The sequence below is a fragment of the Lutra lutra genome, chromosome 4 (assembly GCF_902655055.1).
Source record: "Lutra lutra chromosome 4, mLutLut1.2, whole genome shotgun sequence".
Classification (NCBI taxonomy): Eukaryota; Metazoa; Chordata; class Mammalia; order Carnivora; family Mustelidae; genus Lutra; species Lutra lutra.
Genome location: NC_062281.1, coordinates 196,544,570 through 196,571,627, shown reverse-complemented (window position 1 = coordinate 196,571,627; position 27,058 = coordinate 196,544,570). Strand labels below are relative to the sequence as shown.

Genomic DNA, 27,058 nt, shown 5'->3' with positions numbered 1-27,058 from the left:
CCACTCCATGTGGCCCCGAGTGCGCCTCTGCAGGTACCACCCCTCCTGGAACTTCCCCTTCTCTGGGTTTGGCAGGTTCTCTGTCCTATTCGCTGACACAGGACATGGCCAAGGGACAGCTCAGCCTCTATTGTCTAATCTTTGACGAAATAAAATTACCTCAAAAATAAATAAAAATCAGAAGCTGGCAGATCTGTGGTGAGAGGGGCCCAGGACAGTTTTCTGGGAAGCTCGGGGTTGAAGAGGGTGGGGTCTGTGGCTGCCCAGGGCCTCATGTGGGGGTCGGCACTCCCTGGGAAGAAAGCAAGAGGTGGACAGACCCTGCCGCACCAGTAGGCACAGGATGGTTCATGCGTCCCGGCCATGTGTGTGACAGAGCCTGTGCTCCCCGGGTGACAGCAGCTGTCAGGGCCGGCAGTCCAGTCAAGGGATACGCCGGGAAGGATGGTGAGGCCGGGCAGACGAGCCCATCAAGGACGGAGGGAGGCCACATCCCTCGATGGTGGCAATAGTCGGTGCTGGATTGTGGGCAGGGCCAGAACACGTGGGGACAGCCGTCTTCAAGGGCAGGAGGGACAAGTGCAGGCGAGGGTGTGGACAGATCGGAACCTGTGCACAGCCGCCATGGGAGCGGCGTGGGGTTCCCCAGAAATCCAGCGGGGAGCCACCACGTGGTCCAGAAGCTCGTCTTCTGGGTATGCGCCCCGAAGACCTGGGTGCAGGGGCTGAGCGCTGTGCCCCCCGCGTCCCCAGCAGCCGTGCTCGGAGGGCCCAGCGGTGGGAGCGGCCCCGGGGTCCACGGGTGCACGGACGGAGGTGCAGCACCGGGTCCCTCCATGTGACAGACTGTTATCCAGCCTGAGAGAGGAAAGGGCAGGGGCGGAGCTCCAGGGCATCGTGCTCAGTGAGACAAGCCGCTTCCCACGGCACAGGCCCTGCGGGACTCCCCGCACGCGTGGCTCCTGCCGGAGTCAGATCCGCGGAGACAGAAAGTGGCGGGGTGGGTGCCACAGGTCGGGGGCCTAGTGTTTCTTGGGGGCAGACGTCAGTCTGGAAGATGGAACGTCCTGGAGACGGACGGTGGGGACGGGCTCACGACAGTGTACTGTGCTTCACGCCCGGAGCCGTGCCCTTAGCGGGAACAACTGCGAATTTCACGTGAGGCCTGTTTCACGATACGCAGAGATGGTTTTAAAGGAGGCCGACTGTTTGCTCAGTGGGAGCCCAGGGAATACCGTGCCCGCATGGGAGACGCGCCTTGCGGTAGCGCCCAGCTCTTTCCCATGCCGCCCGGGCTACAGGGTGACCCTGATAACCGGGGGTCGGAGGTCAGGCATGAGGCGTCCCTGCAACGTGGAGAGGCCTGCGCCTTCCCCATGGGCCAGGCCTGGAGACAGACCGTGAGCAAAGTCTCCCAACGGCTCCAGAATGCGTGCTGGTGGCGGCAGGTGCTGTGCTGTGTCCGAGAGCGCCGTGTGTCCAAGGTCTCTGACTCCGAGGTCTCCGTGTCTGAGGGCGCCTGGTCTGAGGTCTCCGTGTCCAAGGTCTCCGAGTCTGAGGTTGTCGTGTCCGAGGTCTCCATGTGGCTTTCCTGGGCGCAGCCCTTCTCCACGCGCCCCGTCTGCACGGCCTTCTGGAAGCTGGTTAAGAAAGTGGCTGGAGGACCAAGGAATGCCGTGAGGGACCCCCGCGCCTGCCCTCTGGGACCTGGGTGCCACTGGAGTCGTCCCATCAGCGCCGGGGCTGTGGGCGAGGTGGCTGCACACATCCCTGCCCCCGCGCGTGGCTGGGGGCGGCCGGCACAGACACCGCAAGCACCACGGAGGACGGGTGTCCCAGCAGCACTCACAGCTGCAGGTGGCAGACGGTTGTCCCAGGTCCTTGGGTACGACGCTCCGGAAAGTTGGGAAGTTGCCAAGCAAACAGAAATGCATGTGGACACGAGTCTGCATCCTGGGGAAGATGTGGCCGGAGGACCAGCCTTCCATGTTGACTCCTGTGGGAGGTGCCCCTCGTCGAAGACACGCCACCTCCCTCGAGGGCGTGTGGGGGTCCTGAGGTCTGCAGGCTGGGACAGAGCAGCCTGTGACACTGAGGGGCGACCGTCCAGGTGGATGTCTCCTCACTTGGGGACGGCGGCAGCCTGGCCAGCAGGAGCAGCAGCCCGGGGCGGCTCGGGCTGAAACCGGGCTCCAGCGCTCAAGTTGGAGCAAAATGTCAGCCAAGCGGGAGAAGCCCCGAGAGGGCTGCCGGGCCGCCCTGCTCCGGGGCTGGGCTGCCCCCTGGTGGAGCCCTGGGCAGGCGGTGGGTGCCCCGGGTCAGCCTGCGGTGTGGAAAGCGGCTGCCCTTGTCTGCTCCGGGCTGAGCCCTGACATGCAGGGGAGGCCTGCATGGGGGCCCCGGGGGCCGCCACAGCCCTGCAGTGAGGCCCAGCGGGCGGAGGAGGGGCCGAGGGCCAGAAAAGCCTCTAGGAACAGGGCAGTGCTGGGGGGTCCGCAGAACGGGGTGCTCCTTCCGCAGGCCCGACTGGCTGTGAGGGGATCCACCCGGATCAGAGGCCATGCAGCCGCCCCCCAACTCTCACTGGGGCTCCAGGCTGGAACTCCCCACCCCTCTGCTGGGCCTGTGTCCTCATCCGTATCCGTGAAGTGGGGAGAAGGGCTGAGGACAGAGGCCAGTGCCTGTGGCGTGAATATTCTGATGCTTGTCCTCCCCGGCCCCTCGAGGGCTGGTTTGCACGTTGGCATGGATGCCAGCTGTGGCACGGTGGGGCGGCAGGGGACGGAGACCTGCCCCCAGTGTCTCCCCCCCTTTGCAGCTCTGGAGAACCATGGACGGTTGTCTGTGGTGCCCGTGCTGTGCCCCACAGCTGGCCCTGTGAGACTGGGCGGACGGCCCGTGGCAGAGAAGCAGTGGGGCGGCAGCGACACGGATGTGCACAGGGGACGCTGGCCCTTGCCAGCTGCCCTGACCGAGGCCGGGGTATCGCCTTCCTGGGCCGAGCTTGTGTGACGAAGGGCAAGGCTGCTGCGGGGGCCGTCCACGCTCCAGGCCGGCGTCCGAGCTCTGCTGCACGGGGCTGGGACGCCAGCTGCCCCCTTGGGCGCCCCGCCAGCTGCTGTCTCGGTGACGCTGCCAGCTCTGTTACCACTCTCCGCCCAAAGCCACTCTTCCTGACTGGCTCCGTGCTGCGGGAGCTGGACCCCGCGTCGTCTCTCCCCGGCCTCCTGATGCGGTCTCAGCAGCGGCAGGACCCGCGTGAACGGCCGTGTGCAGCGGCACCTGGGTTCCTGTGGCCCCGGATTCAGTGGGGGCATCGCAGCCACCGTGGCAAAGTCACTGTGAAGACGTGACACACACCACGAGTCTCCCTTCCCGAGGAGCCCGGCCGTGCGGGCTGGCCCCAGGTCCATTCTGGGGGTGTCCACGGGGCCTTCCACTGGCTGCCCATTTCCACGGTAACATGCGGGTGTTCCTGTCTCCCCGAGGGATTCGGCTCCCAGCAGCGCCTCCCTCTGATGCTCAGGTCCCAGATCCAGAGGCCACCCTTGCTTTTCCTCTTGTCTTTGCCTTGACATCCAACCTGCCAGCGAGGCTGGTGTCTTCCGTCCAAATCCCAAGGCTGCTCTCTGTCCCCTCCCATCTCCTAATGGCCGCAGAGCCCTCTGAACAAGGAGGGACCGTCAGACGCAGAGAGCGGACCACTGCCTCCTTCCAGCGCTTCCTGCGACCTTCACGATCCCTCTCCAGCCCTGCTGAGGCTCCTTGCCTCCCTGGGCCCCTCCCGGACCTCCTGCCAGGCCACGCCCTTGCCCTCCTGCCCCCGGAGCGCCTCTCCCACCCTGCCCTTGCTGTCTGGGGCGTGGAGGCGCTTGTCACCATGTAGGGCTCAGCTCACAGAACAGCACAGGAGCGAGGCTGGCTGGGCCCGAAGCCCCCCAGCTGCCTGTGGGGCTGACGGGGCGACCATCACTCCGGCCACCGACGGCCGCAGGAGCCGGCCCTCCAGGGGACACACGCTGCCGGCTCCAACTCCGTTGGGTCCCACCTGGGCACGTGGCCAGTGTCCAATAAGAAAAACGAACGATGGGTTCTGGGGTCCCAGTGAGGTCTTCCCTCACCTGCTTGTGCATCCTGACCCTGCACTCCTGGTCAGACCCGAGGGGTACGGCCTGCGCAATGAGGGGTGCGCACCCTCGCCTGTGCCCTCACACTACCGAGGCGGGCATTTCTCATCAGAAACCTGTCACCGGCCCCGAGGGTGTCCTCAAGGGAACGAGAAGCGTCACCCCGTTCCCACAGGTGACACGGCAGGGTGTGGGGCATCACAGGAGCCAGACAGGGAAAGTGTCAGCCGGGGCCCTTCCCTCACTTCCTCACAGGCGGGGAGGACAGCACCGAGGAGCCCCATGAGGGTGTCCGGGTGGCACAAGGACCCCAGCGGGGCCCCCAAGAGCCTGGGGGTCCTGCCACATCTCTAGGTACCTCGTAGGTGGAGCCGTCAGCACGGAATAGCACCCCGTGCCCCTGACGCTGGTCCCGGACCCAGTCACCTTCGTACTTGTCACCGTTCCTGGGGACACAGACACAGGGGCTGCTCTCAGACCGCGGAGGGCCAGGTGGCGGCGCTGACTCAGACCTGCTCCTCCGGCCGGGGCTCAGCACGCGCCACCGGGCCCGAGGCAAAAATGGGCCCCGAGCAGATGGCATGAGCTCATGCCTTGCCAGGGCCTGCTGTGGACGGGCAGGCGGCCCCGAAGCTTGGCAGGGAGTGATGGCAGCGGCCTGTGGCCCTACCCGCCCGGCCCGCAGGCACGTAAGGCTTGAGGAAAAGTCGCTGTGAACCCACACGTGGCCATGGCGGCATCACGTGCGAGCAACCAATGGCAACCCACCGTGTCCGGGGTGCCTGAGAGAGGCCCCACCCGGCCCCCTCCCGCCACCCAAGCTTCCACCAGGCGTTTACCCGGCAGTCAGGTTCTCCCTACTGAACGCGCCGGTAACCAGGGTCAGGAGTTAAGAGCTCAGACGCCCAAGTGCTGCAGACGCCCCGGGGAGGGGGGGACGGCATACTCACCGGAAGACCATGTGCCCCTGGCCGTGCCGCTTGTTGTTATGGAACGACCCCCAGTAGGCCTGTCCATCCCGGTCCACCAGGTGCCCGTGTCCTAGGGAGGGAGCCCAGGGCAGTGAGCGCCACCTCCTGCCTCCTGTTGGGGGGGACCCTGCTTCCACCCCTCCCCCCCAGAGGGCGGCAGTGGATCAGGACAAAAGCCGGGGTCAGCCCCACTCCAGAAACCGGGTCACCCTCCCAGGCTGGGGGCGCCTGGGGAAGACAGCCCTGTGACTTGGTGTGGCACCAGGGACTGTCACGCCTGTGAAAGTGATTCTGGGGTCCAGCTCTCAAAGGTGCTGAGCGAGGGTGGGAGGGGCACCCCTTAAATTCCCCCAGGCCCCAGCATCTGAGGCTGGAGTGCCCTGCTGTCTGGCTGGGGCCACCCCACAGCTCTGCCTAGGCGTCAGTCCACGGGAAACTGTGCCTCACAGAGAGAGGCCAGTGTCGGGCCTCCAGTGACCAACTCAGAGGCCCTTGGTCTAAAGGCCAGAGGACGGGGGACCTGGGGGATCTGTTGGGGGAAGGTCCGACTCTTGGTTTCAGCTCAGGTCATGATCTCAGCATCACGAGATCGAGCCCCACGTCAGGCTCCGCGCTGGGTAGGGAGTGTGTTTGAGAGTCTCCCCCTTCCCCCCTCCCCTGCTCCATGCCCTCTCTCTCTAAAACAAATGAATCTTAAAAAAGAAAAAGAAAACGAAGGCCAGAGGACACAAGTGTGAGAACAGGTTTCACCGTGTGGTGCGAGACGGCTGGGAGCGCGCGCACCTCCCCGTGCGAGGACGCCGAGGCTGCGGGGCTGCGGGGCTGGCCTCTGGGGCTGGTCTACAACAGCCAGCGCTTCAGTCTCCAGCGGCCGGGATGCACCCCCCAGGGCAGACCCTGCTTCGTCCCCAGCCTGTGCCCTCCTGACTGGCTTTGTCCAGCAGCCTGTCCTCAGAGGACCCGCTGCTTCTCGCCCCCCAGCCGCACTGAGGCTCCGGGCCAGGGTCCAGGATCCCCAGCCCTGCCTGAGCTGCCGCCACTGCCACCGGAGGGGTGACAGCATGTGGGGCCGGAAGCCTCGCCTCGCCGAGCCAGGGACAGGCGGCTGAGCCCCAGGGCTGCAGGCGAGGAATTCAACGGTGGTTTTCGGAGCTGCTGGGTTTTAAGCACAGCAGGAACTGAGGTGCGCCCTACGGTCTCAGCCCCAGCGGGCAGGGTTCCCGGGCCACGGCCCCCCACGGAACTGCACGTGGTTCTGGGGGCAGAGGGAAGAGCGCCGCCGGGCTCTGCCGGCCGGACGTCAGGCCCTGAGTCAGATCTCAGGGCGGGGCGCTGGGGCCCAGGGCTCCCCGCAGAGCACCCTGCCGCACTCGGCTCCTGTGGGCGTCGGACCTTCTCTCAGGCCGTGGGAGAGCTCCCCTTCGTAATGTCCGCCAGCTTTGTACTTCATGAGGCCGTATCCTTGAGGCTCTCCCAGGACAAACTGTCCAGAGTAGGTGTCCCCTGGTGCAGATGAGGAGAAGGGCAGTCGGGGTTAGAGCTGCTTCTGCATCCCTGTGGGTCCAGCCCCGCCCCTCCCAGCCCTGACCAACGGGGGCAGCAAGTGCCATTTCAGAACACGTGAGCGAGTCTCATCTCCTGTTCACTGTGGCTAACGGGAGAAACTAGGATTAGGTGGGTTCGGTCCCGCCCTCCTGTGACTTGTGCAGGCACAGATCTCCTCTCCACGGCATCCCGGTGCCCAAGGGCAAAGGCCTCCGTGGGTCAGAACCTGTGGGGGTGGGCCTTCCCTCCACGTTGAACAACCACCACGTTTGCCAGAGAAGGTCTGAGAGGGGCTGGCCCGGCCCTAGGTTGGCATGTTGCTGACGTGGGGGACGTGATGGAAGCGGGGGGCCCACACTTCACAAATACAGGTGCCTTCTGCACCCAGAAACCAGGGACATCTTACAGCAGAGACAGTCTGTGAGAGAGTAGTCAGCACACCCACACCCATCTCCCCCCTAACCTGATGAGGCCCAGAACCGGCAGCCTTCCCCCGTGATCTCCCCGTCCACAAACTCGCCTTCGTAGTAACTCCCGTCTTTAAACAGCAGCTTGCCCTGGCCTGGGGAAAGAAATCATGATGTGAAGTCAGACCGAAGTTGGAGAAACACCCACTGCCCACGTGTGGCGGGACTGGTTTCCCCGAGGGAAGACCTGGGCTTTGAAGGTCTCAGGCCCGTGTTCGGCTCTCTCATCCACGCCTGCTCTCTGCAAACTCACCCACATACACGTTTCTCATAAAAACGCTCTCGACACATAACTAAGACCCACTGTCTCAGCCGGGATGACAGCAGCGCAGTCCAAGTGCAGGAGGTCCCATCCTAACCTCCTCAGAGGGGACACGGCAGGCACCCGGCCTCCACCAGCACCAGGGCCGGAAGAAACGGAGTCTGTGGACACAGGGCGGCACTCAAGAAAACATTTAAAAAGGGGGAACAGGGGCACCTGGGTGGCTCAGTGGGTTAAAGCCTCTGCCTTCGGCTCAGGTCATGATCCCAGGGTCCTGGGATTGAGCCCCACATCGGGCTCTCTGATCAGCGGGGAGCCTGCTTCCTCCTCTCTCTCTCTGCCTACTTGTGATCTGTGTCTGTCAAATAAATAAATAAAATCTTAAAAAAAAAGAAGTAAATTAAAAAAAAATGAACTAAAAAATAAAAAGAAAAAGGGGGAACCCTGCTGTCCAGGCCAGGCTGTGGCAAGGGTCTCAGACAGGAGTCTGCATGTCCGGCCCAGAGGAAGAGAAGCAGAGGTTTCAGACAAAAGCAGACACAGAAAGAGCTTACATAAGAAAATGCTGAACGACCAGTGCTCCGGCAGAAAACCAGGCAGAGGACGTGAGCGGGCAGAATCCCCAAACAGATGTCACACTGTGTGTGCGTCCACACGGGAAAGTGGGGGCCCACCCCTGGCGGGGCTCCGGCTGCTCAGGCTCAGGACTTCCTTTTAATGCTGAGATTTTCCATATAAGTAGGTAATCTCTCCCTTAAAAAACATTTTTTTTTTGTTTTGTTTAAGTTCAACTTAGGTAACGTACACTGTGGTACTAGTCGCCGGGGTAGAATTCAGGGGTTCGTCAGCTGCACACAACACCCAGGGCTCATTCCGGCAGGTGCCCTCCTCCATGCCGGTCCCCCCATGCCGCATGCCCACCCCCCCACCCCCGCAGCCCTCACTGATTCCTAGAGCTCAGCATCTCCCGTGGGTTCCCTCCCTCTCTGTTTTACTGTTACTTTATTTCACCCCCTTCTCCTGCGAGCGCCTGTTCTGTTTCTTACGACCCGTGCATGCGTGAGGTCACAGGTGTCTGTCTTTCTGACTTATCTCCCTTCGTGTAATACCCTCTAGTTCCTTCCCCAAACTTGCAAATATCAAGATTTCGGGTTTTTTCATTTTTCATGTTTAGACGGCTGATCAATCGTCCTTACTACGGACCGCGTCTTCCTTCTCCGGTCCTCCGGGGCGGAGGCCGGGCTCGTCCCACAGCTCGGCTACCGCGGAGGCGGCCACCGCGAGCCTGGGGCGCGGGGGCCCCGCACGTCTCCGTTTGTAGCCGCGGAATACTACGAAACTGGGCGATCTCTTACTCATCAAAATAAACCACGAGGGCGACGTCCACTCGGGCAGAGACAGACTAGCTAACCCCAGGGAGGATGTCTAGGGTGGGGCTTCCCCTGCCCGGGGTGCTCGGAGCCCCGGGGAGGGCTGCGGGCTGCGGGCTCCTCGGGCCCCGGGCATGTGCCGCCCGGTGAGCTCTCAGCCTGCGGGGACCGGCCCTCCCGGCACCAGCGAGAGGGCCTGTGGGGCCGCGGCCGGCGGGCGCCCCGGGCTCGGGTGCGGGGCCGCGCGGCCGCGGGGGAGCCGGCCGCGCCTCCTCACCGTGCGTCCTTCCTCCCCTCCACTCGCCGTCGTAGCGGAAGAAGGGGTTCGGGTACACGTAGACGCCGCGGCCTGCAAGCGGAGGGAGGCACACGCGTAAGGCAGGTCCCGGGCCGGCCAGCGAGCCCCGGGGGTGGGGGGCCGCGCGCGTGGGGCAGGTCCCTGGGGGGGCCGCGGCGTGCGGAGCGGCGACGGTGGCCGGCTGGGGGGGCGGCACGGCTCCCCGCGGCCTCTCGCGCTCCCGGGACAAAATCCACACCCGCGCCCCGGGGGGACGGCGGGGCGCGCCTCCCCAGAAACGCGCCGCGGGCAGCGTGCGAGTCCCCGGGGTCCGGCACCCGCCGCAGGGCGGCTCGGGCTCTACCCCAACACGGTTCTTCGGCTCCGCGAGCTCGGAAGCCCGTCCGCCGCGGGGCCGCCCCTCCCAGGGTTGGGGCGCCGGGGCTCCCCCGGGGCCGCCGGCTGGGCTTGGGGTCGAGAGCGCGCGGCGGCCGCCGGGACCGCGCCCGTCTCCCCCCCGCATCGCGGACGGAGACCCGGTCCCGGCCCGCAGCCTTTACCGTCCCGCGGCGGCCGCCTCGGCGGGTCCTGAAGCGGCTGGCTACAGCTCGGGCTTCCGCCGCCCGCAGCCGCCATTTTGCCGCTACGGGTTTCCTTAGCAACCGCAAACTTCTCCTCCATTGGCCCGTCGGCCAAGTCCCTGGGCGATAGCAATCTCTGAAATGGAGTTGTGCCGGCCCGGAGCCCTAGACGCAACTACGCATGCGCAGCACGGAGCGCTTCCGCCATGACGTCCCTTCCGCCGAGGGGACCGCCCAGCCAACGGCCCGGGCGCCCCGCACCGGAAGCGGAAATGGTTGGAGGCTCTCGGCTCCGCCCCGACGGCCATTTTGGAGGCTCCGGAGGCGGTGCCGCACAGGACAGAGCGGAAGTGCTCGGCTGGCCCTTCCCGACCGTGCGAAGCGCCGGCGCGGCCGCCTGCCCGCGTCCTCCTTCCCGCGGCCCTCGGAGACCGCGCTCGGCCGCAGGGAGCGGCGAGGTGCCGGCGGGCGGCGGGTGTCCGGGCGGGCGGGGCGGCGGGCTAGGCCGGGCGGAGACTGGGGTCGTGGGTCCTCCCCCCAACCCCGAGGGCGCGCAGGGACCGCCCCCGCCCCCACCCGCGGGCGCGCAGGGAGGGGTCGGCTGCGCTCCTCCGGCTCGGGCACGACGTCCGCTCCTCCCCGTCGGTCCTTCCTCGGGCCCGTGGTTCGTCCGTGGGGCTCGGGTAGGGGCGCGTCGACGCGGCGAGTGGGGTTGCTCAAGGTGATCTCCGGAGACCCTGCACAGCGCGGCCGCAAAGCCCTCGTCCACGGGCCCATTTCGCGTCCGACGGTGCCCATGGCCGGCCGCCCTCGCCCCGAGCCTTCTCGGGGTCCCGCTCCCTCGTGCCCTCAGAGGAGGGGCGGCCCGGGAGCCCCAAAGTTTCCCCGAAGATCGTTCTTCTCAGTAGGGCGGCTGGAGTCCCCGTGAGCGAGACCCAGCTCCACGGCCAGGGGCGCCGTGGTCACCGGGGGCGCCGTGGTCGCGGCCAGGCGCGGGCGTCCAGGACAGTCACGCTCCGAGGCGGGAGAAGCCCTGGCCCGGGAAGGCGGTTCGGCCGAGAATGAGTGGTGGCGTCTGGAAGGGCGTTTCAGCGGAGGGGACGCACCGGAGGCCGCCGGTGGCACTGCCCTGCCCCGCCCCGCACCTGGCAGGAGCGCGGGAGGAGGAGCGAAGCGGGGCCGACCCGGATGCCTGGCCGCCGGCTCCGATGCTTTAAGTGCGGCGCTCGCGGCTGGGGGAGCGCAGAGGGGCAGGGCCCAGGACGCGGCACACAGTTTTGTGCAGGGTTTCCGGCATGACACGGACGGTGTGTCCTGGGAATGGTGTTATTTTGCTTCTGACCCGTGTGTACGCGGGTCCGCATGAAGCTGGAGCCCCAACAGGTGATCTGCCGATTGCCCGCTGTGGGCCGGGCCTTTTCAGGGGCAGCAGGTAGCCGGGGCCCAGAGGTTCCGCGGGAGGGGCGCACGGAGAAACAGGCGACGGAGAAACAGGGTGAAAGTCAGAGACTGACTGTCGCGGAGTAAAGACAGGGTGACGGGACTCGGATTGCCGGACCTCGCCGCAGAGGCCGCCTTCCAGCTGAGCAGAGGGAAGGGGCTCCCGTGTGGCCCTGTGCGGGGCGGGGCCGGGGCGCTCCCCCCGCCAGGCTCAGGCTCAGCAGCTGACTCCCCGGGAGAAGCCTTTGAGGAGGGCGCTGAGGCGCTGTCACCCTGTTTCGCAGGTTGGAACAAGGGGCCGCCCCGGCCGTCCTGCTCGAAAGTGGCCGGACTGGACTCTGGAGGGAGGTTGCGCTTCCTCACGTCACTGTGGCCGTCTCCTTGAGACGTGGAGAGCCGCTGCCGGCGGGCGGGCGTCCGCAGTGGTTCTGCGCGCTCCTCTGGAGGACGCAGGCGTCCGGCCCTAGTGCGTGCGTCCAGGGCTCGCCAGGCGCTCCCACTGCCTCCCCTGCCTCCGTTGGGGCGGGGCGCTCTGCTGGTGAACGCGGCCCGTGGGCAGGTAGGAGCAGACCTGTGCGGGCCCCCAGGACAAAGACGCCTGCTGCTCTAGCTTTCTGCCGGCGAGCTGTGGCCTGAACCGGGAGGCTGGCCATCCCGGGGAGTGCGTTCCGGTCCAGCCCGTCCTGAAACACAGGGTTCTCTCACCTGAGTGTGGAAACGCACCTCCTGGGAGCTGGGGCCCCGGGGCCGTGAGTCATCAGCTCGGTCCAGTCATCCATTCTTCCTGCGTCTCGTGAGGGCAAAGGGCATTTCCCCGTCCGCTCCTGGACACGCCTGGCCCTTGCCCGGCCTACGGCGCCAGCGGAGTCAGTTACACCTGGAACGTGGACGTGACGCGGGGCGGCCGCCCAGGTGGTCTCAGTCGCTCGGCTGTGATTGAAAGTTTCCGCTGGAGGTTGAGGGTCCTGTGGGCCTGCAGACTCCGTATGGGACAGAGGGTGTCCCGAGCGCTTACCGTGAGGGTGTGGCAGGGAAGCACGGCCCTGGGCAGGTGTGGGTTCACCTTGCGGCCCGTGGGGTCCCTGCGGCCGCTGTGAGCCTCACTGTCCCGTGTGCTTGGGAGGGCTCTGGGTCCGGGAGCACCGAGGGCCGGGTGAGGAGACCGCGGCTGCCCAGCCGTACAGCGCAGGAGCCTGGGGCACAGACGTGGAGCTGGAGTCTGCGTCTGCTTCCGGGCCCCAATTTTGCCCTGGTGCTCGTCGGGGAGGTGCTGCCCGCAGGTAGTGGGGGGCAGCGCTGAGCGTTCCTGGGCGTCTTCAGCAGCACCTCCGTCGTCTGGTCTGTGCTCACACGGAGAGGCTGAGGTCTGGCACAGCACCTCCTGACCTTGGGCCGTGGCGTGGACTGTTTGAGACTCTCGTCCTTAGTGAGATACGGGTGATTAAGCTCCCTGGGTTATCGGGCTTCTCGTCAGCTAATTCCTCGGACCCACAGCAGCTTGTTGAAGTAGCCTGGAGCGCGCAGCTCAGTTTCACTTGCCACCAGCGGGGCCCGGGCCTGGGCTCCCTCGCTGGGGATCGGGTGGCGCTCGTGGAGCGGAGGCCAGGACTTGCACAGCGGGTGCCCTGGGGAGCAGCCTGCACAGAGCCCTGGGCCTGGAGAGAGGGGTTGCTGGGGGGAACCCTAGGAATAGGCAGGAGGAGGGAGACACGGGTGCAGTGGCCTGTGGTGTGGACCAGCCCCAGGGAAAGTGTGTCCACAGGACTCCATGGTCGGCGAGGGCCGCTCCTGGGGACCAGCGGGAGGCGCGCAGGCCAGGCAGCGCTCGCAGAAACACAAGTCCGCCCAGTGCCGCACCGTTCTGGCTCTCCGCCGGCCCCCCCCCCCTTCCAAGGTTTATTTGTTTCAGCACGTGGGGTGGGGGGGCACAGGGAGGAAGAATCGGAAGCAGATTCCCCGCTGAGTGCAGAGCCCGACATGGGGCTCCGGCTCCCCACCCTGGCGTCGTGACCTCAGCCGGAATCCCGAGGCGGGTACCTGACCGGCTGAGCTGCGCGGGCGGCCCTCTTGCTGCTTTTTCCTGGACGGCTCACGGCGAAGGCACCCAGAGAAGTACCGGGCAGCGGAGCAGCTTGCTCGGTCGTGTTGGTGAAACTAGGGCGCAGTGACGGGGCCCCTGAGAGTCTTCATTAAAGTCTCTTGTCTGTCTCTCAGTTACAGAATGTCCGAAGGTGACAGTGTTGGAGATTCGGTCCATGGGAAACCTTCCGTGGTGTACAGATTTTTCACGAGACTCGGACAGGTTGGTTTTCGAGGGTGCGTTGACGAAGTGACTGGCAGACGAGCGGACGAGTTGAACAGAGTGAGAAGCCGCTGACCTCGGGACGTTTCCCTGCGGGGCGCCGGCCGCCCGCCCTCCCAGCCTCGCTTTCCACGTTCCCGCGGCTGCAGACAAGCTCGTGTCTTCTGTCCTTCCCTAAAGGGCCAGACAGCGCTTGAGGCCTAGGAGGCCACCGTGTGCTCTGCCATACACTTGGGTTGTTTTTTTGTCCCCAATAACCTTTAAAAACATGGAAGCGCTTCTCAGCTCCTGGGTGGCGGTGGCCGCTGCCATGCGCTTACCGTCCTCTCTCCGGGCCACTGCCTCCGCGGGCCCTGGCCCAGCTCTGTGCGGACCTACGGGCGTCCCCGCGGGCTGTGCCGAGGCCTGGCGCGGGCAGCAGTGCCTGAAGCCACGTTCAGACGCTGAATTGGGGCGTCCGATGGGGCAGTTGCGCGTACTGATGTTTTGGCTTAGAATTTAAAAAATGTGTGTCCTTAAAGTTACAGAAGAACATTGGGAAAACTTCATAATTATCGAAGGCCAGGTGGCGAGTACTTTTGCTTTGATGAACAGTTAAAGTTTTTCATAAAAAATTAAGAGTTGAAAAAGTTAACTGAAAATTAAACTTAGCGCGTGTCTGCGAATTACACGTGCTTGCACACGTGCACGCGCCTGTATGGGGGAGACCAAGGGTTCCTTCTGGCCCCCGCGCCTGAGCGCCACACCCGCCACACCCGCGGATGGTCCCGAGCTGAGGCTGGGGCTGCCCGGGGCTGCTGGGTGGGGCTGGGGCCGGCTCCGGGAGGCACGGGACTCGCCGACTGAGCCCCGCATAAGGTGCCCATGTTCTTCGTGTTCTCGGGGTGAAGTCAGGTGGCCCCATAGCGACCCCTCGGGCTGATGCCGTGAGAGATGGTTCTGTACTCATTCTGCTTCAGGGGTGGGCCTGTGTCGGGAATTGGGGGTCCTCGTGGTTGCTGCTCTGCGTTGCTGACTTCACGTGCAAAGCCCGTGCTCCGGGAAGTGTGCTGTGAGGTCCCCAGCGTGTGACCCCTGTCTTTCTAGATCTATCAGTCCTGGCTCGACAAGTCCACGCCGTACACCGCCGTGCGATGGCTGGTGACGCTGGGCCTGAGCTTCGTCTACATGATTCGAGTTTACCTGCTGCAGGTAGGTGTGGGCTGGGAGCCGAGCCCCTGCCATCTCCACGCTGCCCAGGTGTGCCCATGGTGGCACGTGGGTTTTCCCCTTTGTTTCTGGAGTGGGAGGGGTCCGGGTGGCAGGGCGCAGCCTGGCTGCCGTCGACTCTGAGTTGACCGTGGTTGTCGTCAGGATTGTTGTTTGAGTGGGAACTCGGTCCGTCCTCTAACGGGAAGAGTGACCCGGAGACCTGGGAGAGGGCTGCGGGTGACGTGGGGACGCAGTTGTCCTCTGAGCCATGTGTGCTGTTGCCGTGGCCGCAGGCGTGGCTCTGCGGTGTGAAGCCCCCTCAGCCCCCGCGTCCCGTCCGTCGTTTTCAGACTTGGGAAGTTCGGAGGCAGAAGGATTTCCTCGTCTGTGTGCACAGTTTTTGGGCTTTTAGGACTGACGATGCACCGCATCCTGGGGTGACAGGCTGAACTTGATGCTTTTCAGAATGAACCGAACCCCGGGCTCGTGGTGCCGCGCCGGCGCCCCGTCTCTTGGCGTCTTCCGAGGAGGGTTTTTGGCTCCGCCGTGTTGTTTGTTGTTTGTTGTTTTTGTTTTAAAGATTTTATTTTTTTGAGAGAGCCCACACACAGGGAGGGGAGTGGGAGAGGGGGAAGCAGGCTCCCCGCTGAGCAGAGAGCCCGATGCGGGGCTCGATCCCAGGACCCTGAGACCATGACCTGAGCCAAAGGCAGAGGCTTAACGACTGAGCCCCCCCAGGCGCCCCTCCAAGTTTTTTTAACCTCATCCTTGATCCGGTTCTGGATTTCTCCTGGGCAAACACCGGTAACAGCCCTGACCAGCGTGTGGCGGTGTGAGGGGCCCACCGCGTGCGTCAGAGCCGGCGTGTCCCAGCGGATGGCTCGGATCCCGTATGCCAGTGTGGGCAGCCATCCGTGAGGCAGGGTCTGGGCCCGGCATCCACGCCAGCGTCCTTTGGTGCCTGGTCCACACCTGCCCTGTGGGGCGGCCCAGCTCAGGCGCGTGGCTCTGAGGAAATCCTCCTGCTGCAGCTCTGTGGGGAGCTGGCGGCTTCGGGTGCGCGGGTGTCCCTGCGGCCCCTTGCGGAAGGTGGTTCTCTGCCCCGTGGCGTGTCCGTTGTCGCACAGTCCCTGGAGTTGGACTGTCGTCGCGCACGCTCACGGTGCCTCTTTGGCCTCGTTGCAGTCTCTGGACTGGGAGCAGGTCGCGCACGCTTTGACGCTGAGCGCAAACAAGGCCGCGAGTTCCGGAGCCTTGGGGGCTGCTTGGGGCGGGGGCTGGGCGGCGGCTCTGACGGGGCTCCTCTCTTGCAGGGTTGGTACATCGTGACCTACGCCTTGGGGATCTACCACCTCAATCTTTTCATAGCCTTCCTCTCTCCCAAAGTGGACCCTTCCCTGATGGAGGACTCAGGTACGGTAGAGACCGTCTGCTCGGCTCTGTCCGCGGCTCGGGATCTTGTGCACTTCACAGACGGCCTCGTTTTCTCTAGAAACCTTGGACATCCGAACTTTTGAGACTGTCCTCTTGGTGTTTAAAGGGCACTTGGAACATCGGTGATGACAGACCGGGGTGTGGGTGGAGTCCTTAAACTTTGTCATGTCGTGGGTGGGCGTTCCTGCCACCCCGGCTTGCTGAGGAAGACGTGGAGGTCCCTTGGGTCACCGGATTGGCCAGGGTCGCGTGGCAGAGTGCGTGGGGGCAGGGACAAGACTGTTCTCGAGTCCTGTCTGTGCCCTTGGGTAGGCCCCCTTCTTGGGGGCCCAGAGGTTTCTGTGGGCAGCGTGCTGTGCCCAGTAGTGCCCACTGGGGTTCTGACGGCACACAGTTGGGCCCTGCTGAGGGTGGGGACGCTCCCTGGTCTCCAGGGATGATGGGTTGAAAATTTCTTGGCTCAAGCTGATCCTGGCCATCCCTGGGCCAGGTAGCAGGGCCGTGTCCACACCTGCCTGTCCAGCTGGGGAAGGGTAGGTGGGGGTGGGGTACAGACTTGGGGACTTGGTCCCTCCTGCCAGCATGTGTCGCCACTGTGGGAAAACCCAGGTGCAGCTGCCGGCCGTGGATTCCTCTCTGTGACCCCAGCGCTTCCTGGGCACTGGCCGGCTTCCCCGGGCTGCTCAGATTCTGACCAGAAGCCGGTGGTTTTTCTCCGTGGAGCATTTGATGAAAACCTGAAAGGAGACACAAGTCCCGTTTGTTGCCATTTGGGGGCATTAGATGGTCAGGAGAGCTTCTCCGTAGGCCTGGGATTGTGTGTGTAGCTGGGGAGGGCGCCTGCCTGGGGAGGCGGGGCCGTCTGGCTGAATCCTGCTCAGTGTGGGGGGCTCAGCGTGGGGGGCTCCGTGCCGGAGGCGTAGCTGTTCTGAGTTGCACTCTCGGCAGATAAAGTTTGTGCGTCTCTGTTCCTTTCCGGCAGCGTTCTCATTTCTCCGTGTCCCGTCGTGTGCTACAGTTGACGTGCGTCTGGAAATTGGTCTGCTGCTTCATTTTATGCAATCGTTTGAAACGTGTAGTTCTTTTAAAAAAGAAATTCTGTTCTGAATCTCCTAAAGCAATGAATTGATTTCTAAATCAGTTGAAGGTTTCCCACGTTCTGTTCGGTTAAGTAAGAAAAACGTGTGTGCCACGCGCGCGGCCCGCTAATGCGGAAGCTGGAGTGACGGGAGCAGGTGGGTGAGGCGCCTGCTGTGTCTCACGGAGATTCTGCCTTTCAGATGACGGCCCCTCATTACCAACCAAACAGAATGAGGAGTTCCGGCCCTTCATTCGAAGGCTTCCAGAGTTTAAATTTTGGTGAGTTCATTCCTGAGGGTAGTTGAGAAGGACACTTGTCCTCAGTGTGGCTAATAAGACAGAACAGAGGGGTTTTGTTCTAGTTCGCCAGCAAAGACTTCTTCAAAAACGAGAGTTTTATTGTGTGTGTTTCGAACATTCATCCAAAATGTGAGTCGCAGTACTTGGTGGGACGTGGAGGCAGGTCACAGGGACCTCTGTAGGCGAGCCCAGGGCCAGGTGGCTCTTCGGAACCAGCAGAAGAGAAGCTGCTTCTGGGCGGAGGGGCCTGGGTATGTTCAGACGTGGCCTCCGGAAGGACGCGTGCGCGGGCTCTGGCCGCCCTGCTCGGACTGGCCGGCCTGTGTGCTGCTCCTCCCACCGCCTCCCCTGCCCTCCTGCTCGGGGTGTCTGCACAGAGGCAGGGCTGGGCCCTTCTGGGGCAGACGCAGACTTGGGAAGACCTGCTTTCACTGACGTGCTGGGGTGGGGCTCGGATGGGACTGGCTTGTCCCCCAGGCCTCCAGGAGGTGGTGACATCTGTGTGATGTTGCACGAGGTGTGTGGGACAGGTGGACGGGTGACCCTGCTGTCATGCACGAAGCGTGCATGAAGGTGACCCCCACCCCATGGAGGCTGTGACCTCGTCTGTCCTGTATCTGTTGGAGCCAAAAGCCGAAGGCCCAGGCTGCCCCACCTTTGTGTTCTTGGTGCTGTGTGTGGGACGCGGCAGCCCTCCGCAGGTCGCCTGTCGGGTGTGCAGGGCTGGAGCGAGGGCCCTGCGGGCAGGGAGCTGACGGCAGGCAGGCCGGCCGGCCCTGCAGGTCACTCCGAGGAAGCTGGCCTTGCGGAGTGGGAGCGCCAAGGAGCGTTTTCAGTAGAGCCGTGAGCCCGACGGGCTCGGCGCTGAGCTGAAGGGGGCTGCCCGGGGGCCCAGGGTCTCAGCGATGCGCGGTCCAGGGGCGGGGCCTGCCGGGCACCTGGGGCTTATTCCCGGGGGCAGACGTGAGACGCCGCGTCGGCCTGCGCAGTTGCACGTTTTCACTGAACGTTTCATACTCTAACTTTGGAAGGTGACGGGGGCTTTCGAGGGACTAAGGGACTGCCGTGTTGTGGTTCCACGTGGCGCCCTCTGTAGGAAACACCGTGCCACTGCTGCCCCAAGCAGGGATGCTGCCGTGGTCCGAGGTGGCCGGGCAGCTGGCCGCGCTGACCTCCTCCCCTGCTTTAAGGCACGCGGCGACCAAGGGCATCCTCGTGGCCATGGCCTGCACCTTCTTTGAGGCGTTCAACGTGCCGGTGTTCTGGCCCATCCTGGTGATGTACTTCTTCATGCTTTTCTGCATCACCATGAAGAGGCAAATAAAGGTGAGTGCGGGCACCGCCGGGGGGCGCGGGGAACCCCGCTCGGGTCTGGTCTGTCCTGGGAGCACCACGAAGCCCTGGGCCACAGGGGCGTGGCGCAGCCCCTTGCCGCCAAGGTGGCCAACACAGATGTGTCCTGTGGTGCCGCTGTCCCCCATAGACCGCTCCCTGGGGGCCCGGTGGGCGAGGCCCTCGGTTCTGCCATGCTGACCTCACTGGCACATCGTCCTGGGGGCTCAGAGCCCAGGGCCCACCAGTCAGCGTGTGTTACGCCGACATCACTCTCAAATGGCTCCCAGGGCAGCGTTATCCCCACGCCTCTGGGGGTGTCGTAGGGGTCCCCAGCCCAGCCCGGCCCTAGCCCTTCCTGCATGCAAGGGGTCATGACACCTTTCCCAGACCCTCGGGATTTCCAGTGAGCTCAGGAGGGTTTTGCTGTGTCACCGGTGGGGAGGGGACTAGAAGCTGGTTGGCACCCTGGTTTCCTTGCCCTGTGCGTGGAGACGGTCGGATTCAGATTTGGAGGAAACGTAGTTCATGGTGAAGCCACTCTAAAGTGAGTGTCTCTGTCCCCAGCACATGATAAAGTACCGGTACATCCCATTCACGCACGGCAAGAGGACGTACAAGGGGAAGGATGACGCGGGCAAGACGTTCGCGAGCTAGACGCCCGGCCGGACCTCCGGGGCCCGAGGACGGTTCTGAGCCGTTGTAACAATGCCTTCTTCCTGCACATAAAGTACTTGGTTTCGAGGGAGTCGAATTTTCTTTTTAAAAAGGAGCTTCAATTATTTGTAATTGAAATATCAGGTTCTTGAAGAAACTGACATTTAAACCAAATTGCATTGATTTATTTTTCAGTGACATTCAAGTGTTCAGACGGACAGAATTCTAGTGAACTGTGGGCTGGGTGGACAGTCAGGCGGGGCCGTGGGAGGGGGCGGGCGGCCTGGAACAGACCTGCGCAGAAGCAGCCGGGTTGCGCCCAGCTGCCCCCAGCCCGGATGCCCTTGGCCTGTGACCCAGCTGGAGGAGGACGCTAACCTGGTTCCTGTGTGTTGGAAGGACATTGGAAAGGCGATTTCCAGTAACTCGGGGGTTCTAATGCCCGTTTCCCAGTTTCATCTCTGGTACCAGAGACAGTTCGTGTTGGTCTCTATCATAATGACTCAAAACTTTGTTCTTAATTACCGTGATTGCTTTTGAGGGCCTGGAATTACAAATATATATATTCTATTTTAATTGTTTGGAATCATTTTGACACATTTCTTTGATACCTGAAGAGTGGTTTTTGATTAATTTGAAGTTGTTCTCATGCAGTGGCCCCTTTACAGAAACGCTGGCAAGGGTAGTCCCATTTGTGGGTGTTAACACGCGCCTCCTCACATTCCGCGGGAAAGCAGAACCCTGACCGCCTGTCAACTTTTTTGATGTGATAGAAACAAATACTCGTAAACATTTTACTAAGCGACTTTTTAATTCCAACGTTATTAAAGACCGTGTCCCTGTTCTTGTGGAGTCTTTGTCTGAAACACGACAGCTTGCCGCCTGTGGGCAGGCGCTGAGCTGGGCCGGTCCCTGGGGCACAGGAGCGAGGGGCAGGCCGTGGCCACCTCCTGGTCTCAGGCGCTGCAGACTCGTAGCTCCGCCCAGTTTCGCCTCTGTCCCAGGGTTGTAGGCACTGAATGTGTTTGGTGTCTGGCTTTTTGGGGCCGATTTTTACGTATCTGAGATCAAGCTCCCCTCACTTCCAGGAGGCCGTAGGAAACCTTCTACGTACCTGATCGCGCGTTTTCATCTTGGCATTTATTTAAAGATTTCATTTATTTATTTGAAGACCGAGATCACAGCTGGCAGAGAGGCAGAGGGGGAAGCAGGCTCCCCACTGAGCAGAGAGCCCAATGTGGGGCTCGATCCCAGGACCCTGGGATCATGACCTGAGCCGAAGGCAGAGGCTTAACCCCCTGAGCCACCCAGGTGCCCCTTAATCTTGGCATTTCAATGAGGTCCTGAATCGGTACCTTTGATACAACACTGTGGTACCTGAAGTGTTGAAACTCTGGACACTTGTTTTTCATACCGTTTTCCTACATGCTCAGGCCTAAGTGATGGGAAATTGTCTGCGCTTGGTCAGGGCGTCCATAAAGGCCCTCAGGAAGTGTGGAGCCGCTCTCCTGGGGCCCCTACTCAGTGTGACCTGTGGTCACGGGGGCCTGTCTCAGGTGGCCAGCTCGTAGCAGCGGAGGAGTGTGGAGCGATGCGTCCCTGGATGACCGTGTCCACTCAGATCCCGGAGTGGTCTGCACAGGCCTCTGCCAGAAGCCCGGGCCGCAGCCTCACACAGGGGATGGGACTTCCTGACCGCAGGTTCTCGTCCTTTAGGAAATGGGACCTTCTGTTCACCCTGACGACATCCTCAGTGTACCCACGCTTCTGTGGCTCTTGTTTCTTACGGAAGCTCATGGCAAAGTAGTCTCTGGCACAAGTTAAAGACTTTGTTTAAAAGACCTGAAAATAACGAAACGGTGGCAGGAAGTAGGCTGGACACGGCAGTGACCTGGCGCGAACAGCCAGCCTGCCCAGGCCTCAGGGAGAGCTCAGCTCTGAGAGGCAGCTGTGGCCTAGGTGTGAAGAAGGCGGAGAACCTCCCTTGCAGGCTGGCTGTGCACCCCGAGCCCCGGGCAGACAGACCTCGGCCGAGATGGGGACTTCCATCCTCTGGAACAGCACAGACCTGACCGTGTATGAAACGGCACGAGCCACGCGCTGCAGGTGGAGACCCGACTCCTTGGGGTCTTACTGCTCCTGTGAGTGGATGTGCCCGAGCCACCAAGCGGCCTGCCTCTGCCGATGAGGACAAGGTTTCCAGGTCAGCGGGGCTGGCGGACTGACCAGCGGGTCAGCCCCATCGTCTGCCGTTCCCACAACTGCCCCTTGGGCCAAACCCCAACCGTCCACTGTGCGCTGGGTACAGACTCCTCCTCTCCTCACAGGAATGGCTGGTCCCACTTCTGGAACCAACTTTCCAGCATATGGTTTGGGGATGGGACGGAAACAACCTCGTCCAACAGTCCGGCTCCTGAAGGAGTGACCCAGATGTACCGTGGGGGTGGGGGCAGGGCTGCGGACCCCCTGGCGGGCTCTGCCCCAGCTGCCGCTCGCCACCGGCACCGTGGGCTCGGGGCGACTGAGCGGGGAAGTGCCAGCCCACACTCGGCACAGAGACCTCGACCTGGACCGTGCAGGCAGGTCCAGCTTCTGTCCCAAAGCTGCTCGTGTAGTTTCTCACGTGACAGGAAATAAAATCGGAGTTAGGCAATTCCTGTGCAAGTAAAAGCGACCTTGAAAGTAGACGGGGTTTCTCTCCTGATAGTCCCCGTGCCTCTGCCCTCGGGTGGGCTAGCGGTAGTGCCGCAGGTAGACGAGCTTCTGGGGAGGGAATTTCTCCCTGCAGAGGGGGCACTCCGCCTGCAGGGGAAGGAGGAGGGTCAGGGAGGGCAGGGATGCTGTGGCCAGCGCGGCCCCCAGCACGGGCCCTCCCACACCGGCACCTGCAGGAACACAGGAGGCGCGCGCATCTCTCTTAACTTCAAATGAAAACCATTTCAAAAAAGCATTTTTTTCAGAAGTCACAAACCTGAAGGGAGGGCCTTGACCCGGGGGTAGTAGGGTGTGGAGCTGGGAGCAGAGGCCAAGCCAGGGAGGCGGCCGTCTGTCCACCCGGCTGCTATGGAGTGTCGTGTGGAGAGGAGTGTGTGGGGTCCTGTCTGGCTCCATCCCAGGGGCCCCGCTCCTAAGGACAGGCTGGATTCCTCTTGTCCTCAGGAAGGTCCACTCATCTCCCACTAGGCGTTCCTGCCTGGGGCCACCTGCTTACGGGAGGTGGAATGTGTGTTCTTGGGGGATTCCCTCAAAATGGGGAGCAGGAGCCCCAAAGTGGAGGCTGAGTGTGACACTCCAGGGAGACCCACGTGGTGCAGACATTCACAGGTGCTTTTTCTAAGTGACGGCGGCCAGGCTGAGGCCATGGCCCCTGTGAACCCCGGACACGGGCTCTGAGGAACGCCCCTTGGCCAACTGCCGGAGGTGAAGGTCCTCAGGTGAGAACAGGAGGTTGCGACTGAGGTGCACATCCCGCTCCTCGTCTACCCACCTCACCTGTGCGGCCCTCCCGACCCTCAGCCCTGAGAAAGCTCCATCTGGGCCGGGCCTGGGTGGCAGGGCTGCTGGGGGCCCAGAAACCCCACCCCTCACTGGCGTTGGCGCGGCTGTAAGAGATGGTGTGGCGGCCCCTGCTCTGGTCGTGGGCATGACCCTGAACGGAGCTCCCACCCACGTAGGCCGTCCCGGCGCCATCGGCCCAGCTAGAGAAGGTCCTGTTGATGCAGGCCAGCTGAGCTTCTGAGCAGCGGCGGGGTTGGGGGACTGGGGCGACTCCAGGAATGGAACCGCATGGCCCGGCTGCTGTCTCCACCTCCCGGCAATGCCTCTGGACACGCCACTGGAGCCCCCTGACTCCAGGTACGTCCCGATGCGGTTCATCCTAAGACAAACCTGGGACAGGCTTCCTGATTCCCGACAGCCGCCTGGGCTGGCCCGTGCACCTGCCCGTGAGGCCTGCGCTCTGGGACTGCCGCTGCTGACCCCGGGCACACCCACCTTGGTGTCGCACCACTGGGTGACGCACTCCCAGCAGAAGAGGTGGCCGCAGGGCGTGGCTGTGGAGTGTTTGCGCTCCTCCAGGCACAGTGTACACGTGGGGTTTCTGGAAACGGCTTTCTCTTCCGCGTGGCTCCTGGTGACGGGGCAGGGAGAAACCAAGATTTCACCACGAGAGTCCTTGCAGTGCTGGCCCAGAGCCCCAGCGGCAATGCCGCACACAAGGCTGCTCAGCCCCTGCCGCTGCCCCCCCCACCCCCGCAGGGCTGCAGCAGCTGGGCTAGGAGCCCCCCTTGCCCCCCTCCCCCGACACCTGCGGAGAGTCAGGCCACGGTGCAGCTTCCACTCCCGCCGGGCGCGCTGCCTCTGCCGGAAGCCGTACAGCTGCAGGCCCACGGACAGGGCCAAGTGCAGCAGGGAGAGGACTCCTAGCAGCCTGTAGCTTTCTCGAGCCCTCAGGTCCTCCGTAGCTGGAGAGTGCACGCAAAGCTGTCAGGGACCCCAAGGGACAGTCACATGATCAGTTGGCACAACCCCCCAGCAGTAGAGTGCCCCATCGAATGAGGCCAAAACCTGCCCTCCTGGCACAAGGGGGGACAGAGAGCGATCACGGGGTCTCTCTGCTGAGTGAGGGGGGCAGGAGCACCTCGCCAGGTCTGAGCGCAGGCGGGGGCCGCTGCTGGACAGCTCAGGTCCTCACTTTGGAGGAGACAGTGAGTGCTGCGTGACGGTGAGGAAGACAGCCACCGGGCTCCAAGTCTGCAGTCCAGTCCCTACGGCTGCAGGCGATGATCTGGGGGGGGGGGGCATGCATCGGGGGACTCACAGCTCAGAGAAAAGTGCCAGCAGGAGTCTTGCGAACAACAGCCTAGGGGAACAGGAGGAAAAGCCGCGCCGGCACGGCTGCTAACCTGCTTCTCTGTCCCGTGAACAGAGCAGCTCCTGGAGGACACCTGGCTCCCCCAGCGACAGGAGACAGTTGGTGTGACACCGCAGCTAGGGATGCACCCAACATCAGACCACACCCCCGAAGGGAAAGGTAGCTGCCCTCCACTTCTGCTCTCCCTCCCGTTAGCTGGAGCCCCCCAGCCAGGCAGGCCCCATGTGTCCGTGCAGAGAAGACCCCAGGAGCGCAAAACCCTCTCTGCCCGGGTCGAGGCCGTGTGTCTGGCCCCTCTGCTACGGCCGCGCGGCATACACCCTCGCTAAAGCTGGGGGCGGCGAGCCGGCGGCTCTCGGGAGTGCGCGCTGACCGGACGGGGCTGCCAAGTGAGGCAAGAAAGGGGGTGACCCTTGCGATCAGGGTCCTGAGCTGAGGCTTCCCGTGTGGATGCGGAAACAAAGGCACCAGGACAGAAACAGGATGAAAGGTGGGACTGCTTGGCAGACTCAGCCCAGGGAAAGTCCTGGCGGTGACACGAGGCACTGCGACACCTGACCCTCTGGCAGGGCAGCTGCGAAGGAGTGGGCGTGGGCCGGGGGCCTGGAGCCTGGGGCAGGCGTCTTGCAAGTGCTGGCGGCAGGGAGGCAGACGAGCCTCTCCCTCAGGGTTGACTTTCTAGGGTCTGCCAGCAAACGCGATGCAGTAAAACCGTGTTTTTCCGGAGAGGGTCCCGGCCTGTGACCATGCCAGCCGCCGGAAGCTGAACACACAGCAGCCAGAGGCGAGCAAGTCCCCACAGCACCGGTGACTTACGTAAGTGACTCCTGTGAGCCTCTTGGCCAGGTGGTAGAAGGCCCCGTGGATGTAGAACCAGGCAACATGGAGCCGCTGGAGGCAGCCAAGGCCCTGCCTGAGCACCACCACTGCGCGCAGGAACGTCCTCTTCTGCGGTTCCGCCAGGGTGGCCATGTGCCGGTGCACCCAGTGCCTGGCTCCCGACCGGCCGCGCCCGCCCAGAGCCAGGCTGCCCTGCGAGGGCCTGGGGCTGTCGGCCTCGGCCTGCAGCTCAAGCTCCAGGTGCAGCAGGGCCTTGTCCAGCAAGTAGGGCAGGACGGTGTGCAGCGCCACCAGCACGCCACGGCGCAACCTGGAGGGTACTCTGCTCCGGGACGGGTCCACCTGGATGATGCCAACATACTCCTCCCCGAGGGTCTGGTAGCCTGCCGGTGAGGGTGTGGGGGCGACCCACCTGAGAAACTGAGGCAGGGGCCTGCCATCCTTTTCCTCCTCCCTGGGCTGGATTTTGCTGTCAGGTCCCTGCATTTTCTGAAGGACGACGCTCCACTGGGGCCCTGCTGACCCTGCCCTGCGCCAGGGCTTAGTGCCAGGACCCCCGTCGAGCCACAAAACTCAGCTACAGAGAAACTGTCCCATGGGCACCCCGGGCAAAGTCGAGGGCAAAGATCCCCAGGAACACAAAAGGGAACAGAAAAGACACCCTGGAAATTTCAGAGGCTCCAGTTGGGGCTCAGGGCCTGGCCTCTCCTTCAGGGGAAGGCCCCAGGGTCCCCTCCTTCCCGAGACTGCGTCTGGCCAGCTCCAGGGACACTGGGAAGCCGCTCCAGGAGCTTCTCACTCTGCCAGCGGCACTCGCACCCCACCTCCGGGCCTCTGGTCTCCGGGTCCCACCGGGGCTACCTGCAAACGTGGTGAGGCCAAAGTAGGCGACGTCGGACAGCAGCTCCACTTCCCTCCTGCACTCCAGCCACCTCTTCGCACCTGAGAAGGAGGGCGCGAGGCTGGCGGTTAGGATCCAATCCCTGCGTGGCTCCTCCCGCCGCCAAGGTCCAGCCGCCGCTCCACAGGCTGAGACCGTCCCACAGCGCAGTCTGCCCCCGGCGCGGACGTCCGCGCTGCTCGCCGTCCCCGCCGGGCCTGGCCTCCGGAGGGCCTCCCCGCACCCCCGCAGCCGTGTCCCCTGCAGGGCCCGCCCCGGCCACCGTCCCGGACCCAGACGGGTCACAAGCGCAGGGAGGGGGGCGGCGACCCGGAGCCCCAGCGAGGCGGCTCTGGCCGGGGGCGACCTCAGACGAGCTAAACGCGCCCACGGACCCCCATGTTCCGCCGCGACACGGGGCGCACCGCCGGAGCCGACCCGGGAACATCCGGAACTGACCGGGCGGCGTCTGCGAAGTGCCGAGAGCGGCACAGAGAGACCGGAGCGGGACGCGGCGTAGCCACAAGCCGCTTCTCCCGACGCTCGGGGCCCCCAGCCCCGCGGCCCCCGCCCGCCGGACGCGCGCTGGGGTCCCCTCCCTCCCGCCGCAGGCCCGGGCTCACCCGCCAAGCTGTGCAGGGCGCCGCCCGCCGCGCCCCGCAGCCCGCCGCGGTAGTAGTCGTCTTTCTGCGCCGCGCGAACGACCTGCGCGGGGCCGGCGGCGGCGGGGGCCATGTCCGCGACGCGCCGAGGCCTGGGAGCCGCCTGGCCACGCCCACGGGAGCGCTGCCCGATGACGCAAGAGTGCGGCGCCGGCCTTGCGCGTCCTAGCGCAGGGGCGGAACCGACGTGCAGCGTGCGGGGAGGAGCCATGCGGCGCTGGGGGCGACGTGAACGCGGGCAGGGACCGGGGGCGCGGCCGCGAGGGGGCGGGGCGACGTGAACACGGGCGGGAATCCGGGCTGAGGGCGGAGCCGTGAGGGTTGAAGGCGACGTGGGAGCCGGCAGGGGCGGGGGTCGGGAGCGCGAGGGGTGGAGGGGCGGTCCGAACTCAGGCAGGGGCCGGGGGCGGAGCCGTGCGGCGCTGGGGACGACGGGAACGAAGGCAGGGTCCGAGGCCGGGGGCGGA

General features: G+C 64.0%; 3 protein-coding genes across 8 annotated transcripts in view; 1 reads left to right on the top strand and 2 right to left on the bottom strand.

Moving 5' to 3' along the window:
* MORN1 (MORN repeat containing 1) overlaps nucleotides 1–9,758 on the bottom strand; it is a 49,712-nt gene extending 39,954 nt beyond the window's left edge. For 4 of the 5 annotated variants that reach the window (XM_047724319.1, XM_047724320.1, XM_047724321.1 and 1 more), the window contains exons 1-5: nucleotides 9,020–9,714; nucleotides 7,107–7,205; nucleotides 6,491–6,601; nucleotides 5,078–5,168; nucleotides 4,486–4,573 (exon numbers count right to left, since the gene is read on the bottom strand). In XM_047724319.1, coding sequence (XP_047580275.1) covers nucleotides 4,486–4,573; nucleotides 5,078–5,168; nucleotides 6,491–6,601; nucleotides 7,107–7,205; nucleotides 9,020–9,542 — 912 coding nt within the window. In that variant the 5' untranslated portion in view covers nucleotides 9,543–9,714. Of the gene's footprint in view, nucleotides 1–4,485; nucleotides 4,574–5,077; nucleotides 5,169–6,490; nucleotides 6,602–7,106; nucleotides 7,206–9,019 lie in introns of all 5 variants that reach the window. The other variant, XM_047724324.1, reaches the window with a different exon arrangement.
* A 164-nt stretch (nucleotides 9,759–9,922) lies between these two features.
* On the top strand, nucleotides 9,923–19,912 carry RER1 (retention in endoplasmic reticulum sorting receptor 1). Of its 2 annotated transcripts, none has more exons than XM_047724326.1 (7): nucleotides 9,923–10,058; nucleotides 13,255–13,342; nucleotides 14,429–14,533; nucleotides 15,847–15,946; nucleotides 17,248–17,326; nucleotides 18,538–18,673; nucleotides 19,247–19,912. In XM_047724326.1, the coding sequence occupies exons 2-7, from the start codon at nucleotides 13,262–13,264 to the stop codon at nucleotides 19,334–19,336; spliced, it is 591 nt and encodes a 196-aa protein (XP_047580282.1). In that variant the 5' UTR covers nucleotides 9,923–10,058; nucleotides 13,255–13,261; the 3' UTR covers nucleotides 19,337–19,912. The 2 variants fall into 2 exon arrangements, with proteins under 2 accessions (XP_047580282.1, XP_047580283.1); XM_047724327.1 differs by lacking the exon at nucleotides 9,923–10,058 and adding an exon at nucleotides 10,159–10,283.
* A 216-nt stretch (nucleotides 19,913–20,128) lies between these two features.
* PEX10 (peroxisomal biogenesis factor 10) lies at nucleotides 20,129–26,714 on the bottom strand. Its single transcript, XM_047724325.1, has 6 exons — nucleotides 26,553–26,714; nucleotides 25,911–25,991; nucleotides 25,026–25,432; nucleotides 23,643–23,818; nucleotides 23,330–23,465; nucleotides 20,129–22,138 (listed from the first exon to the last, which is right to left on the bottom strand). The coding sequence occupies exons 1-6, from the start codon at nucleotides 26,662–26,664 to the stop codon at nucleotides 22,070–22,072; spliced, it is 981 nt and encodes a 326-aa protein (XP_047580281.1). The 5' UTR covers nucleotides 26,665–26,714; the 3' UTR covers nucleotides 20,129–22,069.
* Between the last annotated feature and the right edge of the window lie 344 nt (nucleotides 26,715–27,058).